The following is an 18,567-nucleotide window of genomic DNA, read 5'->3' on the forward strand; positions in this document are numbered from 1 at the left end:
TCAGTGATTATTTTTGGCAAAAACTTCAAAGGCAGTGGTACCTTCCATAAGTAAGTACAGCAAGTCTGGTCAGTTCCTTCTGAGATGTTAACAGACATGGATGCCAGATCCATCCATTTCTTAGAGGCAGTCACAGGTGATGCGCTAATTCTGTAACTCCTTCATTGATTGGCCAGAATGCTTCTAAAAAAAGAGAAACTTCATATTGGGGGCAGGGAGGACAGAATGAATACTTGCTTCTTTCCCTTCTTATACCAGTTTCCCAAAGGTTGAACTGCTTTCCTAGCATTCTTCAAAAGTAACCAAAGACTCTTTCCAGCCAGCGCCGAGCGATGGGCATCTCTCGGGACAACTGGCACAAGCGCCGTAAGACCGGGGGCAAGAGAAAGCCCTACCACAAGAAGCGGAAGTATGAGCTGGGACGCCCCGCTGCCAACACCAAGATTGGCCCCCGCCGCATACACACAGTCCATGTGCGGGGAGGCAACAAGAAGTACCGGGCCTTGAGGCCGGACGCGGGGAACTTCTCCTGGGGCTCGGAGTGTTGTACACGCAAGACAAGAATAATCGATGTTGTCTATGATGCATCCAACAACAAACTGGTCCGTACCAAGACCCTGGTGAAGAAATGTATCACACCGAACCGACAGTGGTACCAGTCCCACTCTGCACTGCCCCTGGGCTGCAAGAAGGGGGCCAAGCTGACTCCTGAGGAGGGAGAGATGTTAAACAAGAAACGATCAAAGAAAATTCAGAAGAAATACGATGAGAGGAAAAGGAATGCAAAAATCAGCAGTCTTCTAGAGGAGCAGTTCCAGCAGGGCAAGCTTCTTGCATGCATCACTTCAAGACCAGGCCAGTGTGGCCGAGCAGACGGCTATGTGCTAGAGGGAAAAGAGCTCGAGTTCTATCTGAGGAAGATCAAGGCCCGGAAAGGCAAATAAACCCTCTTCCCTCCTGTCTTAGCTCATCTAATAAAGGCATATACTGTTGAAGAAAAAACAAAAGTAACCAAAGAGGGTCTGATTTTTAGCATCATTATAAAGGCTTGGACTTTGGGACTTCCCTGGTGGTCCAGTGGCTAAGAATCCACCTTGCAATGTAGGGCACGCTGGCTCAATCCCTGGTTGGGGAACTAAGACCCCACACGCTGAGCCCGTGTGCCACAACTAGACTCCACGTACCCGCAACTGAGACCTGGCATGGCAAAATAAATATTAAAAAAAAATAATAAAGGCTCGGGTTTCCACACACCTGATGTGCTTTAATCCACTGCAGTCAATCCCTTGCAGTCATCAAGGGAATTGTGGCATCTGAATCGTCTCCTCTTTTGCCAGTAGGACTTTGGCTCCTGCGTCCACTCTGACATGTCTCTGCTTTCTGGGGTGACAAGATGGTCCAGGCTCATCTTGTACATTCATCTCAGTCTTGTTTATTTCAATAGCAGGTCCCCTGACCCCCGCCTCCAATCTGTCTGTGTCTTCACTGCAGCTAGATTAATCTTTCCTCAAATTAATTTTAGCTGTTTCTCTTCTTGGGAGACAGCGTGATCCAAGAAAGAAACAGGACCTTTGGAACTCGGGAGAACTGGGTTTGAAAGTTGGCCACATCAATTACAAGATGTGATTACATCATCTTCTGAGCCTCAAATGCCTCGTTTGTAAAAACAGGAATAATAATATCTTACCTTAGAGCATTATGGTAAAGACTAAATAAATGTAAAGCGTCTGGTTTAGAATCTTGTGAATAGTAAGTACATGTCACATCCATTCCCTTTCTTCTTGTTCTTTTTGAGTGGTTCCTAGTGCCCCTTGCATTATACAAACTTCCAAGCCCCCTTTCCTCTGACCCACAATGTCTGTTCTTTTCATCCACCTCCACTCCAGTCCCACCAGCCTGCTCTCACCCAAGCTCCTAACTCCCACACCAACGTTTATTTACACCACCCCCCTCTGTCTTGAATGCCCCCCACACTTTTGTTTATCCAAATCCTACCCATCTGTGAAGACCCAGTTTAGGTCCTTCTATTTCCCCAAATCCTTCAGACCTCATACTTTTCTCTTCCCCCGAAAGCCTGTCTGCCTGCCCACAAAAGCAGGTTGGGGGCTAGACTCTTCTGTAGCCATTTTCCTCTGCTGCCTGCAAGTTAGGACAGAATACACTCCCAAGAAACACTTTCTGAAGCTGAGGACTGCTGTGTGCACAGATCCCTGGGCACCCCATCTAGACGTACGGCCGTGAGTGTGCCGGGCCACCTAAGGGTGTGCTCATGAGTGTGTACACAGGTGTGCACATGTGCGCATGCTTGCATGTGCTTGTGTTAGCACACAGATGTGCATGTGTGCACATGTGGTCAACACCCTGCAGGAAGCCAGGCTCCCTGCTGTCCTCTCTGACCCAGAATCACTGGGAGTCCCTAAGGCCCGGCCCCATCCTCAAACTTCAGCCAGAATGCGGGAGGATCCTGACCTGGACAGAGACCTAGTGATGGTCTCCCTGGGGATCTCAGTTTCCCAAACCAGATATGACCCCATCTGGAGAAGGAAGGGCCGTAAAGGACTAGAGAAAGCGTCCCTGTCCAGATCTGCCAGCTGGATCTGGAATGAAAGATGAACTCTGCACAGAGCTTTTCCGTGGAAGAACCATCCCCCAAAGAATCAGTGAGAAAGCACACTTAGCAAGACCCAAGACAGGAAACTCCGCCCACCCAGCGACCTGGGCAACCATGCCAAGGCATCGCAAAACTCGGAGAGGAAGCAGTGACCTGTGGGGTCCACCTACCAGCCCTCCCTGGACGTCAGTATCTGTCCCAGGAAGGAGTCCTGCTGTGAAGAAAGAAAGAAGAAACTGTGTTTCTGGTACAAGACAAAGTGGAGTGCCGGGGCAGGTGCAGAAGCCTAGTGGGCTTTCTTGGGTCTTTGGGGTTTAAAAGAAATGCCTGCCCCTTCCCTCAAAAGGGTCCAAAGCTCAGCATAAAAAAGCAACAGTGATTTAAGTCCTATAACTGGAATTTCCTTGGAGGGCTAGAGGGGCAGGGGGAGCCCTGGGAGGAACCGAGGGGCTGGGCAGCACCCCAAGAAGAAGATGGCTGGTGAGGAGGTTCCTGGAAAGCCAGGGGGTCCCTTGGGACAGACACAGGCACAAGTTCAGTGGTCACCTGTCAGCTCTGTCATGAACTCACCTCTGCTGTCCCGAGTTGTCAGGAAGAGGCCTGGGCTGATGTACTGCAGGGGATGAAGGAAGTGGGCAGTATTCCTGGCTAGTGGCTCTGGGTCCAGGGACAGCAGAAAACAGGTGAGACAGCCCCAGTGATCCCAGAGGAAAGTGGCTTTTGGGCTGAGCAGGGAGGGGCTGGGTTCTTTCTACAGGGAGTGAAAATGGGGCCTCAGTTTGCTTGTGTGTGCGTGTGTCAGTCATCTCTGACTCTGCGACCACGTGGACTAAAGCCCGCCAGGCTCCTCTGTCCATGGAATTCTCCAGGCGACAATACTGGAGTGGGTTGCCATGTCCTCCTCCAGGGGATCTTCCTGACCCAGGGATCAAACCCAGATCTCCTGCATTGCAGGTAGATTCTTTACCACCTGAGCTATCAGGGAAGTCCTGGTATTAAAGGCGTGGTGTCACTTCCCCTAAAAAAGAACTGGGTGCCTGGTGGGGGCAGACATCCACTTTCCTGATATTTTTCCTCCCAGCCTGATCTCTCTACGTCTTTCAAGCTCTGCCAAGTTCATTCCATGGACGAGTTCCATGGAATGTTCCATGTTCATCCATCCCCTTTGTAACACAATTTTTTTTCCTTGTAGCTGTTAAATCCTTTGAGTCTCCTCCCTCATTCACTCAGCGCCCACTGGGTTCAAAGCTCTGGATGGGACCTTGGGGGACCACTGAGATCAAAGCAGACACTAGGGCAGCACCATGACCTGTGTGGGCTCTTCTTGCACAAAAAAAGTCTTAAAAATTCCACATTATAGCAGTGTTGGTACAAAGGTGAATATATTAACAGTACATACGACAACATTTTCTTCAACATAAACATTCATTTTTTTTTTTTTTTTTTGCTTCTGATTTTTAAAGAAATGAAAACTAAATGCTGTGGACCCCTGAGAGTATGACGAGTCCCAGGCACTGTGCTTGATGGAGGCTTGGGCCCTGGCAGAGCAATGCAGAGCTGCCAGTCCGGTCATGGTCAAGGATGCAAAGTGGGCCATCCTGGGAGCTTTCAGAAGCCCCATAGCTCAAGGGCACTCAGACAACATCAAAACTTTGGGATGGGACACAGACATCGGTATTATTTCTAAAGCTCCCCAGTTGATTAAAGGTGCATTCGAGATTGTGAAGCAGGGATTCTCAGCTCCAGCTGCCCAAGAGAACTAACTGAGGAGCTTTCTGTAAAAACCCAGGGAAGAGGCATTGTGCATCCACGTTCTTAAAGCCCCAGCGATCCCCCTGTAAAAGGCTCCTCCTTCCCTTGCTAGGCAGGGGCTTAGATGTGCTCACCATTGTCAAGTTGCAGTTCTCTGCTGATTCTGAATAAACCTCTTTGCTAGAGAAATATCTAGCCATCTATTTGTTTCAAATCAACACCATTAAACAACAGCGCCGCATCCTCCCCCCTCCCATCAGCCCCTGGCAACCACTTTTCTGCTCCTATCCTTATGCACCTGACTGCTCCAGGTAAGGGGAATCACAGTATTTTGTCCTTTCGTTTCTGGCTTATTTCCTTCACAACACCCTTAAGGTTCATCTATGTTGTAGCACAGACGTTCACGTTGTATGTTGTAGCACATCTGTGTCCCCTCACTCTAAGGCTGAATATTGTTCCATCCCGTGCACAGGACAAGTGTTATTCCTTCATGGGATTGTGTCTCTTTCGTCCACCACTGAATTCAGTGCCTAGAACCTTGCCGGCACACAGGATGTGTTGACATATGTGTTGAAAGACTATCTTAAATGACAGAATCCATTGCAAGCACTTTTTCCCCTCCAGGAGCATCAGCCATTGTGGTGGTGACTCGCCGGCGTCATTCCAGAGGCATCCACTCTCCGTGCTGCCAGGAAGCAGCGGCATTTCCCCGGGCCACCCCCAGGTGCACAGAGAGTGAGGTGGGAGGCGTCACAAGTTGGAGCTACATGTCACCGGTGCTGGCGAGCTTGGGAGTCAGGATCTGAAGACCCACCAGCTTCTGCCTGAGCCAGGCTGGCTCCTGCCATCTTGGGACCTCCTGCTGGGACACACAAAACTGGGAGGACCTGGCGGCTGCCCTCCGCCACCCCGCATCTTTCTCAGGGACCCTCGCTTTCCTCTCAGATGAATTCCTCTTCCAGAAAGGCCCCAGTCAGCATCTGTAAGTAAGAGCTGGTGAAGCGATGGAGGCAGCAAACACTGCCCCCTCGCTCCCTCCTGCCTGGAGGAAACCTGGAGTCCAAGTGGGTGGTCGTCGTTATTATAGGGAGAGAGAGGCCCTCTGCACTTCCTCTTGGGAGAAATCCCAGGAGTCTCAGATCATCCGCCTGAGGATGGTCACTGGGCAGCCCGGGGCCATCTCTCTCGTCTCCTCGTCACAACACAGACCCGGCCCCACGATGGCGCCTCCGTCCAAGGCCTGTGTTCCAGCTGCAGGCTGGTGAGGGGTATGAGGGAGCCCAGGAGGGAGAGGGGCACAGGAACCGGCCAAGATGTCTTTCCACAGAAAACTCTGGAGCCTTTAACCCTCCGCCAGAGCCTCACTGCCCGGAGTTTGATGGGGGCAGCTCCGTCTTTCCCAGCAGCTCCAGACAGCTTGCCCGGCAGCCTTCTGACATGAAGTAATAATTGTCAGAGAGGGTCAGGCTCCAGCAGCTGAGAAAACGCAAGCGTGACCCTGAAAAGGCAGGCAGACCCTGCCGATTCGGACGCAGCCCATTAGCAGGTCAGAGAAGCTTCCCTGCTGACATCTGCAATGTGGCTGCTTCAACAGGAGATGTGACGGCAGAGACAGCCTCTGGGCAGTCACCTTGATGGGGCGGGTGTCGAGCCCTCCTTCCAAGTGGCTATCAACGCTACAGTGAAAACACAATAGAAGGCAGTTCACGGGTGTTTCTGCCCTAGTACAAAACCAACAACCAACCACAGGAATTTTGGAGATTACACAAAAGCACACAGATGGGATAAATTGCCCATAATTTCATCCCTACAAGGAGAGAGCTGCTGGCTCTGTGGCATAGAAAACCTCCATCTTTGTCAGTATGCAGATATGTGTCTGTGTGTGTGTGTATGCATGCATATGAGTGTATATTGTGTGCATGCATGTGCACATACATTGTATGTGTGCATGCATGTGCACATACATTATGTGTGCATATATATGCATGTGTATGCTATATGCATGCATATGTATTATGTGTAGTGTATATGTGTAGGTATATGCATTACATGTGTGTGTGTTTATATGTCTATAAATATATACTGCATGCATGCATATGTTTGTATATTATTTGTATATATGTCTATACATTGCCAACATCCATTGGATCATAGAAAAAGCAAGAGAGTTCCAGAAATAATCTATTCTGCTTCATTGACTACGCTAAAAATTTTTGACTGTGTGGATCACAACAACCTGTGGAAAATTCTTCAAGAGATGGGAATACCAGACCACCTGAGCTGCCTCTTGAGAAATCTGTATGCAGGTCAAGAAGCAACAGATAGAATGAGACATGGAACAATGGACTGGTTCCAAGTTGGGAAAGGAGTACGTCAAGGCTGTAAATGGTCACCTTGCTTATTTAACTCATATGCAGAGTACATCATGTGAAATGCCGGGCTGGATAACTCACAAGCTGGGATCAAGATGGCCAGGAGAAATATCAATAATCTCAGATGTACAGACGACACCACCATTATGGAGAAAGCAAAGAGGAACTAAAGAGCCTCTTGATGAAGGTGAAAGAGGAGAGTGAAAAAGTTGGCTTAAAACTCAACATTCAGAAAACTAAGATCATGGCATTTTGTCCCATCACTTCACAGCAAATAGATGGGGAAACAATAGAAACAGTGACAGTATTTTCTTGGGCTTCAAAATCACTGCAGATGGTGACTGCGGCCATGAAATTAAAAGACACTTGCTGCTTGGAAAAAAAACTATGACAAACCTAGATGGCATATGTATGTACAGTGTATGTATGTAAGGGTATATGTGTGTATATGTATGTGTATGCATATTATATGTGTACATATGTGTATAGATGTATCTATATGTGTATGTCTATATGTATATGCATCTATAGGCACAGGTATATGTACATGTTTTATATTAGGTGTATGTACTATGTTTATACATGTGTGTACTATGTGTATGTGCCCATGCATGTGTAGGTGTGTATATGTATGTATATTGTGTGTGTGTGTATATACATGTGTGTGCTGTATGTATATTATGTCCATTTATATGTTCATGTATATGTTTGTATATGTATATAGAGGCAGTGATATTTTTATGAGGACAGACTTTTATTTCTAACAAAAGTCAATCACTAATATAAGAAGATACGCTATGAGGTCAAAGGCGTTTTGGTATTATAGCTTTAAAAATGTTTGTAGACATCTTTCATATGTTTCCATAGCAGCATTTTCCAAACTGTTCCACGAAACAAACACACACATGAATTAAAATAAAAACTGGGACTTGCTGTTGACCAGCTAGAGAGTCCAGGGCACACAGGGACCCTGAGAAACTCTGTATCAATAAAAGCCAAGCCAAGGCATGGCTTACCTTGCACCGTCAGCCACGGACCACCTTTCTTCACGTGACCACTGATCCTGCTGGTCTGAGGGATAAAGGCAACCATCTTTTCTCACACCCTTTCCTGAAACCAGGGTCCAATCATCTGAGTAACATAATCGTTTCCCTGCACATTCCCCCAGCTGCTCCTGGGCAAGGGGTGAGGCAGATGACAGGAAGGGAATTAAAATCATCAGTCCTCTAACACGCCCGAACTTTGACTCACTTTCTCACTCTCGCAAAATTATGGGGGTTGACAGGCAGCGGGAGAGGAGAAGACATTCAGGAATCTTATAAACAAAGATCTTAGCTCTTTTTTAAAAAAATTTGGATTACACTGTATTGATTGTTTCTGTAATCTGCTTTTTCACAGCATATCATGAGGATTTTCTCAGGGCATGAAATAGTTTTATAAAACAGAACTCTCAATAACTTCATACAAGTCTATCTTGCAGATTTTCACCCAGAGAGCCAGTTATCAGTTTATCGCCTATGGGACCCAAATTCGCCTGCAGCACCGGCTCTGTGATAAGGGGCTGTGAGCACTCACCTGCGCTCCTTGACCGTGGGTGCAATGCTAAACGTCTGCCAGTAGAGGGCGAGAGAGGACCCGTGCAGGAAAAGGCCAGGTCCCTTCCCCTCATTTCAGGGAGAGGGGTTTGCTGTTTTTCATCCCCGTTGCGTTGTCAGTTGTGTGTATGCGTGTGTGTCTGTGTGTGAATGCCCGCTGGCGCCCCGCCCGAGCGCACGGGCAGCATCAGAGCCTTGGCCCAGGCTGGTGACTGCCCAGCTGCAGACTGCAGACCCCCAGTGGGGACACCGCTGGGCTGCCAGCCTCATGCGGGCAGCAGCACCCTGGCGCTGGGTGCCCACCTATAAGCCCCGTTGGCCTGTGCTCCAGGACACACGTTCCTGCTGCCAGGGGACACGGGTCAGCTGTGGCCAAGGCCACCAGTGGACTTCTGCCCCAGCCAGTGTCCGCGCCCCCCTCCCCACACCATACCTGGCTTCATCCATGGTGAACCCCCTTCCAAGTCTGCCTTTACTTGGGTGTCTTCCTGACCTAGGGCACCCGAGTTCTTTTCCCATCTTTATAGCCTCTTTCATACCACTGTTTCATAATTTCTTATAGTGAATGTCCCTTTCAAATATTGTACGGTTTCTGCCTCCTGATTGGACCCAGATGTAAATACCCAGCAAGGATGGTGCTTTTCAGACATTATTTTTGAAGTGTTTTCATTTGAAGCTGGGCAGCAGGAAAGGATACATTTAATCAAACAGCAAACATTTACCCAGGAGCCCTAATGTGGCTACCAGTCCTGATACAGACAGCCAGGGAACAGGGATGCTAACATGACTAAACACCTGTCACAAGATCTAAGTCATTCACCTTCACAACAGCGCCGGAGACGGCACTGGGACAACCTCCGCAATGGGGTCTGCCGGCCCTGCGCACCGGGAGAATCTGGGTCCCGGCACACGAGACTCAGGGGCTTGTCTACAAAGGCAGCGCGAGGCTGGGGTTGGAGCTTCCGGGAGGCAAATGGAAGCACTCCTGCGCTTTATTACACAACGTACACACGATCATTTCAGAATGAAAATGCCTAATGCCACCACAAACCACAGAGTCACTGGATACAGTTCTTAAAATGTTTCGCAGTTCTTTTTATCCTCAGAATACAGCCCAAGCAGGGACGTAGTGTCAAACAATTGCATTTTATAGTCACCTAAAACAGTCTCTTTTGGGATAGTTACGCCACTGGTCCAAGACCCAGTTCTGCTCAGCTGTTTCTCTTTGCTTTCAACGTTTAGGAAGCACACATTAAAATACAATCTCATGTCATCATTATGTAAAACATTTTCATGATTTCAAAGGTAAATACACAAGGGGAATTTAATAGACCGCCCTAAACATGTGTGGGCTCTGGCACAAGGTCACAGACAGAGGACTACATTCTATGTGGACATGTATTTTAAAATAATAAATTGAGCCAACAAATTCTTAAATAGAATATGTGCCATCCTTTTCTTGAAGAAGCACTTCCTCACGTGGACACAGAGGCCAATTTTCAAGGTAGAGCTCAAGTTCCTTGGAGCTCCACGACTCCCCTGGTAAAGAACCCACCTGCCAAAACAGGAAACGCAGGTCTGATCCCTGGGTCGGGAAGATCCCCTGGAAAAGGAAATGGCAACCCACTCCAGTATTCTTGCCTGGACAATCCCATTCAGGAAAGCCTGGCAGGATACAGCCCACGGGGTCGCAGAGTCGACTGAACAACAACTAGAGCTCCACACTGAGCATGGCCGCGCAGGGCCGCCTGCCCCTCACGCCCCCTCGGGTCCCGTCCCGCACACCTTCCCACGGCTCAGGGGGCCTTGCACACACATGTGGACGTGCCAGCCCCAGTCAGCTCTCAGGAGGACGGGCCCTGAGATGGGGCCCTCAAAGTGGGCTTGGGGCCATGCAGGTAGGACGTTAAGGGTCTCAGGATCCAGAAAGGGGGCTGTCAGTGCCCCGTCACTCAGCCCTTGGGGTCCCCACCCCCCAGGTGTGGGCAGGGACTCCTCTCACCCAGGCCTGCAGGCAGCATCTCCTGTCCTGCACCCCTGCAGTCTTTGGTTTGTCCGTTTCATAAACAGACACACATTTTACAGGTAAACAGACTGTATCTTCACACACACACATCTACACACAGACGTCCTACCCTGTGGCCAGGGATACTGGGGAGAAGACAGAAGGAGAACCAGCCTCCTCCCAGCAGATGAGGGGCCCGACTGAGCTGCAGTGAGCTCCAGGGACTGCTTCCCGTCACTTTGGGACGATTCTGTCAAAGAAAGCAAGTATTACTGTAATTCACATTAACCAGCAGGAAAACAGTCTCCTCCACATACCAACATAAGGCAAATCTGACACGAGAGACACAGGTTCAGTTCAGCTCCACTGCCTTGAACCAACTCACCGGAGTGACCAGCTTTTCTTTCCATGGCAAACACCTCACACAATTAGGCCCCCGGCCCCTCCAGGAAGCAGGGTCCACGGGAGGGAGCCTGGCTCATTCGCCCACGACCGCCTTACAGGCTCCCCACTGCACCACCACCCCTTCCATGTTGATCCATAAGCCCTGCGTTGGGAAACTGCTTTACTTTCTTCAGCTCCATCTCCCCCAGTTCTCATCCGAGATGGAGAAGGGGCCTCACCGGCTGCAAGCTGTCAGCTCTCCACTGAAGTCCCAGGTCCTCAGCTGTGGTCAACCAGACAGGCTTAAACATGCCACGCGGAATGAGGATGGGAGAGGAACTCAGGGTTATAGGTTAACGGATACAGAGTTTCAGTTCAACAAGATGAAAAGTTCTGAAGCTCTGCTTCACAATCATGGCAATATACTCAATATTACTATAAACTGTACAGGTGAAAACAGTAAAGATGTTATGAAAATGGCAAATTTTGTTATGTGTTTTTTACAGTAAAAAGCATAATAGCAAAAGATACTTGTAAAAAAAGACAGGAGGATGAAATCCAAAAGACCCTGAAATCACCATCCAATCAGCACCGATCAGCCAGTGTGCCTTTTCTATCACAGAAAGGAGCTGACTTTGGCAGGGACACCCCTGGACACTGTCCCCACTGGACACTGCAGTGCCCATCGTGGCCACCAGGTGGCCTGAGGGGTCAGAGGGACTGCTCCTTTCCAGCCAGGAAAGCGGAATCAGAAACCTGTGAGCCAGTCCAGAGTTCTTCTTGTAAATACAAATAAATAAACATATATATTATTTAAACAAGCATAAATTTCATTTGTAAGAACCATGTGGCTCAACTAAGAACTCTACCTCTCATAAGCCAGCTCCTAACCTTGCCTGGGGTTGAAAACTATCTGAATATTTTTTAGAATTAGAAATATCAGGAGCCACACTCCATATCAGATCTCTCATTAGCGTTAAAGGAGAGATACCTCTCTTTGGATCCCTAAATAATTACTAGCAGAGCTTTGCTGGAGGTTCCTGAAGTCTCTTTCTGAGAGAAAACCAACAGTCCATCTGCCATGGGCTCGTATCCCGTATCCTGTGTTTTCTCTCCATTTATGTAATTTTAAGAAAAAACCTCCATGAAACCATGGCAGCCAGAAGAACAAGGTCATATTGTATAGCACAGGGAACAATATTCAATGTCTTGTAATAAGCTCCTAATGTAAAATAATATGAAATATATTTATGAAAGTGTTAGTCACTCAGTCATATCCAACTCTTTGTGACCCCATGGATTATAAGCTTGCCAGGCTCCTATGTCCATGGAATTCTCCAGGCGAGAATACTGGAGTGGGTAGCCATTCCTTTCTCCAGGGATCAAACCCGGGTCTCCTGCATTTCAGGCAGATTCTTTACCATCTGAGCCACCAGGAAAGCCATATATATGTATATTAATCATTCTTTGTTGTACATCAGAAACAAACACAACATTGTAAATCAACTATACTTCAATTTAAAAAAGAATTAAAAAAAAAAAAAAAAAACATGGTGGCCAGGCTGCCATAATCCTCTTCGAGACCAGCTACCCAATCAGGAAAAAAGTTCCCTTGGTTTCCATGGGCAACCGCCACTTGGCCCTGACTCTCGAAGATCTTGTCACAAACCAGCGTTTCACTGAGACTGAAGATTTTTGTTGTTCGAGAAAGATGTTCCTCCTTTCTACCTTCAACTTCATCATGAAACCTCAGACCCATCTGCTTCATTTTCTTTCCAACTAGGCAACCCTTTCGAACAGAACAGCTGGTAAATATGCAGGAATCAGCAGTTTCCTCTCAACTGGCAAGTGAAGGTCAACCCACAGGGCTGCTCGGCCAGGAAGTTAATAATGTCACTTGTAGAAACAATTTTTCTACATAAGACAGCGGGTGAAAAGACCCTGTTTGCTCGAGATGGGATCCTAAGTGAATCTGGATTGCTGGTCCTCTGCTTGGAGATGTGACTCAAAAGTCAGTTCAGATAAAGCACCTGTTGTAGCCTCCACATCCTCTTTCCCTTCTTCTTCCTCTTATCTGTGGTGGCCACATGCCCAGACCAGATCATCGTGACCATCCTGTTCCCCAACTTCCCAGCTTCTCTTGCAACCAGGGGTGGCCTCACGATCCACTCTGGACCCAAATGGAAGTAGATTATCCACTTCTGGGATATTTTTCCTATTAAAGTGATAGACATATCTGGTCTGACTCCTTGATTCCATTCTTTCCACCTTGTATTCAGACAGTGTCTGGAGCCATAGCATCTATCTTGCTACCATGAGGCAAAGGAGGAGCTTGCGTGAGCATCATGGATGAAGGGAACCAGGGACAGCAAGTCCTACCTCTAAACATTTGCTTATGTGAGCAAAATAAACCCATATGTGTTCAAGCCATTTTAGCTGGCTTTCTGTTCCTTGCATCTTCATACAGTTGTAAATGAGACACACCATGCTTGGCATAATTCCCATTGACTCTGCTGTCTCTGACGGAGTCTAAAGCCAAAGGAGCAGCACTCCACCCACCTTCTTCCTCCATCTTTCCTTTGGAGGGCAAACTCATAAAACCCAAGTTAGGCAGATGAGACTGTGAAATCCTCCAATTTGACCCAGGAATTTTTGTCACTGACAACTGATATCCAAAGAAGGTTATGGGACTTTATGTCAAGGAAGATGTTAAAGGATCAGGTCATTCCAAAGCCAGGACATCTGCCCCCTGGGGGGGTGGGAGGGGCCCTCCCAGGAGCCAGAATGTCCCTCAACCCTGACCAGGTGCTGTTGTCACAAGGATGGGAGGATCCGTCCAGCCCATGACTTTCTTTGGATATCAGTTGTTGCTCTCCACCTCCCTGCCGGGGGGAGGGGATGAGGAATCCTCTCCTGGTTTCGTGCAGACTGGAGGTGGGGTCACTGCTCATCTGGACAGCTCAGGGCCCCTCACTTCTCTTCTGGCTCTGGGGGGACAGGGTCGCTGGCTGAGCCCAGCCACCATGCTCGTCTCTCCTCCCTGCCGCTGTACCTGGCTCTCCTGCACAAGGCACCAGGGTAGGAGGTAATAAAATCCAGTTCCAAGGTTGTGGCTGCAGGGAGACAGGCTCCTGCTGAATCCACCCCTGGTCAGCGGGACAGGCCTGCAAGCGAGACCCGCATTCACCCAACCGCTGTGAGTGGTACCTGCTTCCCCCGTTGCTTCTGGTCCTTACAACTGTCTCATTCCCTTGATGAGTGGCAGGCCGGATGGGGCCCAGACACGTCTGCACATCCCTGCGCTCCTGTCACCTGGTAACGCTGATCATGGCGCTTGGCTCCTCACCACAGCTATTCAGTAGACCGCTATCAACACACCCAGCCTTGAGTCCAGCACGCCCGGGGGCGGGCCAGGCTGGAGAGGGTTTTCACGGCACCTGGAGGATGTGGGACTTACATCCAGATCCCCAGAGTGCTGCAGCAGGACTCAGAGGAACCTGCGACCCACGGGATTCAGTATGATGAGCCACAAGAACTTAGCACACACCTAGGGCCGAGTCTGGCACAGAGAGGATCCCACGGGCCGGTGCACGTACGCACGAATTAATGAAAACCTGGGGAAACCGGTGGCGCTGGACAGCATATGCCCAGGTGGTGTTCAAGCTCTAAATGAAAGAGCAAAGTCTAATCCTTCATCCATCATCCAGTCGGAAGGCAGACTGATCATTTCCCTGAACACCACTTCCCTTCAACAAACACTGGCCATAAAGCAAATGCGTTGAAACTTTAAGAGGCCATAAAGCCTTTGGCAGTGGCAGGGGGCTCTGAGAACATACACATGAATAAATTAAAACCCAAAGCTGTCGCGGAGATGCAGCCACGTCCAGAATGACACTTATCAACAGACTCTTAGAGGAAAGAAACACGGCCACAGCATTTCACATGGTTGGGGGACAGCTACCCACCAGGCTCCCCAGGGCCCCCAGCCCTGAGCCACATGGGCAGCTCCCACCTGGGTGAACAGGGAGCTCACAGAACAGCATGGAATCAATGCCCCTGGCCGGTCAACCAGACAGCAACCCCATCAAACGACTCTCAGGCCACAGACCTGCTCCTCTGAGGAGGGAGAGGACCCTCCCCAGTCCGGGGATGGAGAGCCACAGCCCCCTGGGTGCCCAAGTTTACAGCCAGTCACCAGACAGGGATCCAGGGCAGGGAGAACCACTGCAGCAGGCCAGCAGGCTCCACGTTCACGACGGACGTGGGGAGGGCCCTTCATGCGGAAAGCCTGACTCTGGACACTCGATTTCTCTATCGAGCGCTGGCCACCAACCCCTGGAGGGCTGCCTGCACCAAGCTTTTGTCCTTGATTTAAAAACATTCTTTTCCCTGAGGACCTCTGAGCGGGGACTGCACAGAATTGCAAGGAGACCCTTGGAGTCAGACAGAATTAATATGACTTGTCCTCCCGCCGGGTCTCAGCAGGACGCTCGACACAGACCACAGTCACGTGACTCCTTTCCCAGGACCGCATGTCAAGGCTGCGAGCTGGGTCAGTCTTGGAGGAGGATTTGCAATAGAATCAGAGATGAGGAGTGGCGGCGGGTGGTGGGGGGTGGGGGGCAGTTCTTTTTCTACCTTCTTTTCACCTGTAAGCCCTGTCCAATCAAGTGCCCAAACACACATTTTTTTCAGGGTTGAAAAAAGACGTACAAACCAGGACTCATGGGAGGCTGGACACCCAGAGGCTCCGCTAAAGCCACTGAAGGAGGCAGAGTTTGGCAAACTGGAGTTCCTGCTTCAGTTCCAGAAGCCTCGGATGGTGCAGACATGTAATAAAGGTCAGGCAGAGTGAGAAATGTTCTTACCGGAGAGTCAGCCTAGGTTTGCTGAGCACTTACTATGTGCGGGTGCTGTGCTGGGGCAAAGCCAAGACTGAGAGGCCATTTGAAGGCAGTCGGGCCCTAGATATGATGAACTGTCATCCTCCATGCCTGTCTGAGGACTGGTCAAATCCTTCCCCTTCCAAAAAGTCTGAGGCACAGAGACAAATAGTTAAATGTCTATTTTCCAAAAATAGTCAAGTCTGTGCCTGCTTCTGCACCACAAGAACGCTCTGTCTGGATTCATTCGAATCAGCCATGGGGCTGCCTCAGTCAGCTAGGGCTGCTATAACAAATACAGCACAGGCTGGCTGCCCTAAGCAGTGGATACTCATTTCTCCCAGGGGCGAAGGCTGCAGACTCTGTGCCTGGTGAGGGCCACTTCCTAGTTTGCAGATGGAGCCTTCCTGCCATGTTCTCACATTACAAAAGGGACTAGAAAGCTCGCTGGGACACTAAATCTAAGGACTCTTGAGAGTTCCTCCAACCTCAAGAACAAACCAGTCAATCCTAAAGAAAATCCACCTTGAATATTTATTGGAAGGACTGATGCCGAAGCTGAAACTCCAATACTTTGGTCACTTGATGCAAAGAACCGACTCACTGGAAAAGACCTTGGTGCTGGGAAATATTGAGGGCAGGTGGAGAAGTGGATGGCAGAGGATGAGATGGTTGGATGGCATCACCCACTCAATGGACATGAATTTGAGCAAACTCTGGGAGAGTGAAGGACAGGGAAGCCTAAGCATGCTGCAGTCCATGGGGTCAAAAAAAACTGGACATGATCTAGCAACTAAACAACAACAACGCCACTGGGGAGTTCCACCCTCAAGACCTCCTCACCTCCCAAAGGCCCCATCTCCTAATACCATCACCCTGGGAGTCAGGATCTCAGCAGATCTTGGGGGACACAAAATTCAGTCCATAACATGGACTAAGCAATGTGGTCTGAGGACTCCCACTGGTAGACAGAAGGGGCTCTCCTTGTTCTTTACACGTATAGCATAGGAGCTTGGAGTCCTGCAACATCTTTTTCCGCATCAAGCTAATCAGCTATCTAATTTTTAAAAATACTTATTTATTCAGCTTCACCAGGTCTTACTTGTAGCACATGGGATCTAGTTCCCTGGCCAGGGTTCAAACCAGGGCCCCCGGCTTTGGAAGCGCAGAGTCTTAGCCACTGGACCACCCGGGAAGTCCCTCTAATTTCTTTTTTCCCACACATGCACACCTCACTTTCCCCCAGATGAAAACCTCTTTCCTTATTACTAACCAAGGAAACTTACCTCTTTGAACGTCCCCGCTTGTCCAACACTGTACCGTGTGCTTTATACTGAATTCTCACAACACTCCGCAGAGGTTGGCACCCCAACCTGTGGATGAGGACACAGAGACTCAGAGAAATGAAGTTACCTGCCAAAAGCCACATAGCTGGTCATGAGCCAGTCAACTCCAAAGCCCACATATGCCTCTTCCAATATCAGCAAAGCCCTCATTGATTAATGTGCTGCACACAAGTGGGCTGTCCTGACTCCTTCCACGCTGATGGGAACAGATGGAGCAGATGAACGAATTCTACTCAGCCAGCCTTTCTCTGGCCAAGGCTGCTCTCAGAGGCAGGGCCTGGGAGCAGGTACCACTCCCTCCAGCGGACAGGAGGCTGGACAGCTTCCAGCAGGGGGTGTGATGGGGCGGTGCCAGCATCCCCCGGCTGCCGTGCACAAAGAGGTTCAGGCCATGGGGCTCTCAAGGGACCCTGGGATGGAGGGTCAGTGGCTCTGGCAGCAGCAGACCCTGGGATGGCATAGTTTCCTCGTGAATGACTGGATTCAGGTTCAGGTGGGAATGGAAATGAGACACCCAAGTTGATCCCTGTGTGCCTCCCCTCGGGTCCATCTGGTCAACCCAAAGAGCCTTAATCAGTCTTTGGTGTTGAGCTGAACTCCTCAGTCACAAGCACCTACCAAGGAGAGCAGCATGCATTCCACCCATCCCCATCTAACAGAACCCCCTGCTATTTCTACCACAAAACCTGGGGCCGTGGCAGAGCCAACTTAGAGGAAACTATCCATCCATCCGTCCATCCAACACAGAGGGCCCCCTTAGACAACCTGCTCTTTGACAAGCTAGAAATGTCATGGGCCCTGATAAAGACTTGTTTGCAAATCTTGGTCTGCCACAAGCGATGTGAACTTGAAAGAATCACAGAACACACTTTCTGTGTTCTCATCAGTGCGTCTACTTCATTAGGGTCTGAAGCAATGAGATGGAGCAGCACCTCGAATGATACAAGGCTCTAAACAACAGTATGACGTGCTCACAAATGTGGATGCACCCGTACTCCTACTAGTCAGGGTCCCACCTCTTTCTCATCAGGTGTGGATGGCCGAGGATTAGAGGAAACAGAAAAATCTTACTGGAAATTGTTATGTTAGTAGAGACAGCAATTTTACCCGCACTGTTTCCAAAGTAATAAGGAAGGTAGAAAATATACCTTATTCTCTGGGGTGAGGTGGCAGAGGAGATGGTTCAAGCAGAGTGTTGAAGGGGCCATTTGATTTCTTGCTGCTTTTAGTAAAAAGACAAGAGAAATGAGCTAAAGGCAGAACTGTTGACCAAAAGAGAAGCAGAACTTTCTGGATTTGAAAACTCTCACTTTCTCCAGACAGTAAATGATGTTAAGCTTAAAGGGCTCCTAGGAAAAATTAAGTACAGGGCACTGTCAGGAAAATCTGTTTTATAGACGATGCCAAGCGTGTGACTGTCTTAGTCGGCTTGAGCTGCCATACAAACAACAAATGCCATAGACTGGGCACTTCAACAACCCTGTCCCCACAAAGCATATATTGGAGTTATTTGCAGGTAAGGCTTTTTTCCTAATGGAGGGAGCCCCCAATAGGATTCATAGGGCATCCACAACATTTTTTAAGGGAATTATATTGGAAAAAGCATTGACAGCTTGGGC

General features: G+C 49.1%; 1 protein-coding gene and 1 long non-coding RNA gene across 2 annotated transcripts; one reads left to right on the forward strand and one right to left on the reverse strand.

The window, feature by feature from the left end:
- Window positions 1-315: 315 nt before the first annotated feature.
- Window positions 316-981, forward strand: LOC133044224 (small ribosomal subunit protein eS8-like). The gene has a single exon (XM_061125645.1). It carries the CDS (start codon window positions 333-335, stop codon window positions 942-944), a length of 612 nt encoding a protein of 203 aa, XP_060981628.1. The 5' UTR covers window positions 316-332; the 3' UTR covers window positions 945-981.
- Window positions 982-5,637: 4,656 nt separating this feature from the next.
- Window positions 5,638-18,169, reverse strand: LOC133044225 (uncharacterized). Its single transcript, XR_009689905.1, has 3 exons — window positions 18,097-18,169; window positions 16,889-16,975; window positions 5,638-6,039 (listed from the first exon to the last, which is right to left on the reverse strand). It is a non-coding gene; the product is annotated as an uncharacterized LOC133044225 (long non-coding RNA).
- Window positions 18,170-18,567: the final 398 nt, after the last annotated feature.

This window comes from Dama dama, chromosome 23 (genome assembly GCF_033118175.1).
Source record: "Dama dama isolate Ldn47 chromosome 23, ASM3311817v1, whole genome shotgun sequence".
Classification (NCBI taxonomy): Eukaryota; Metazoa; Chordata; class Mammalia; order Artiodactyla; family Cervidae; genus Dama; species Dama dama.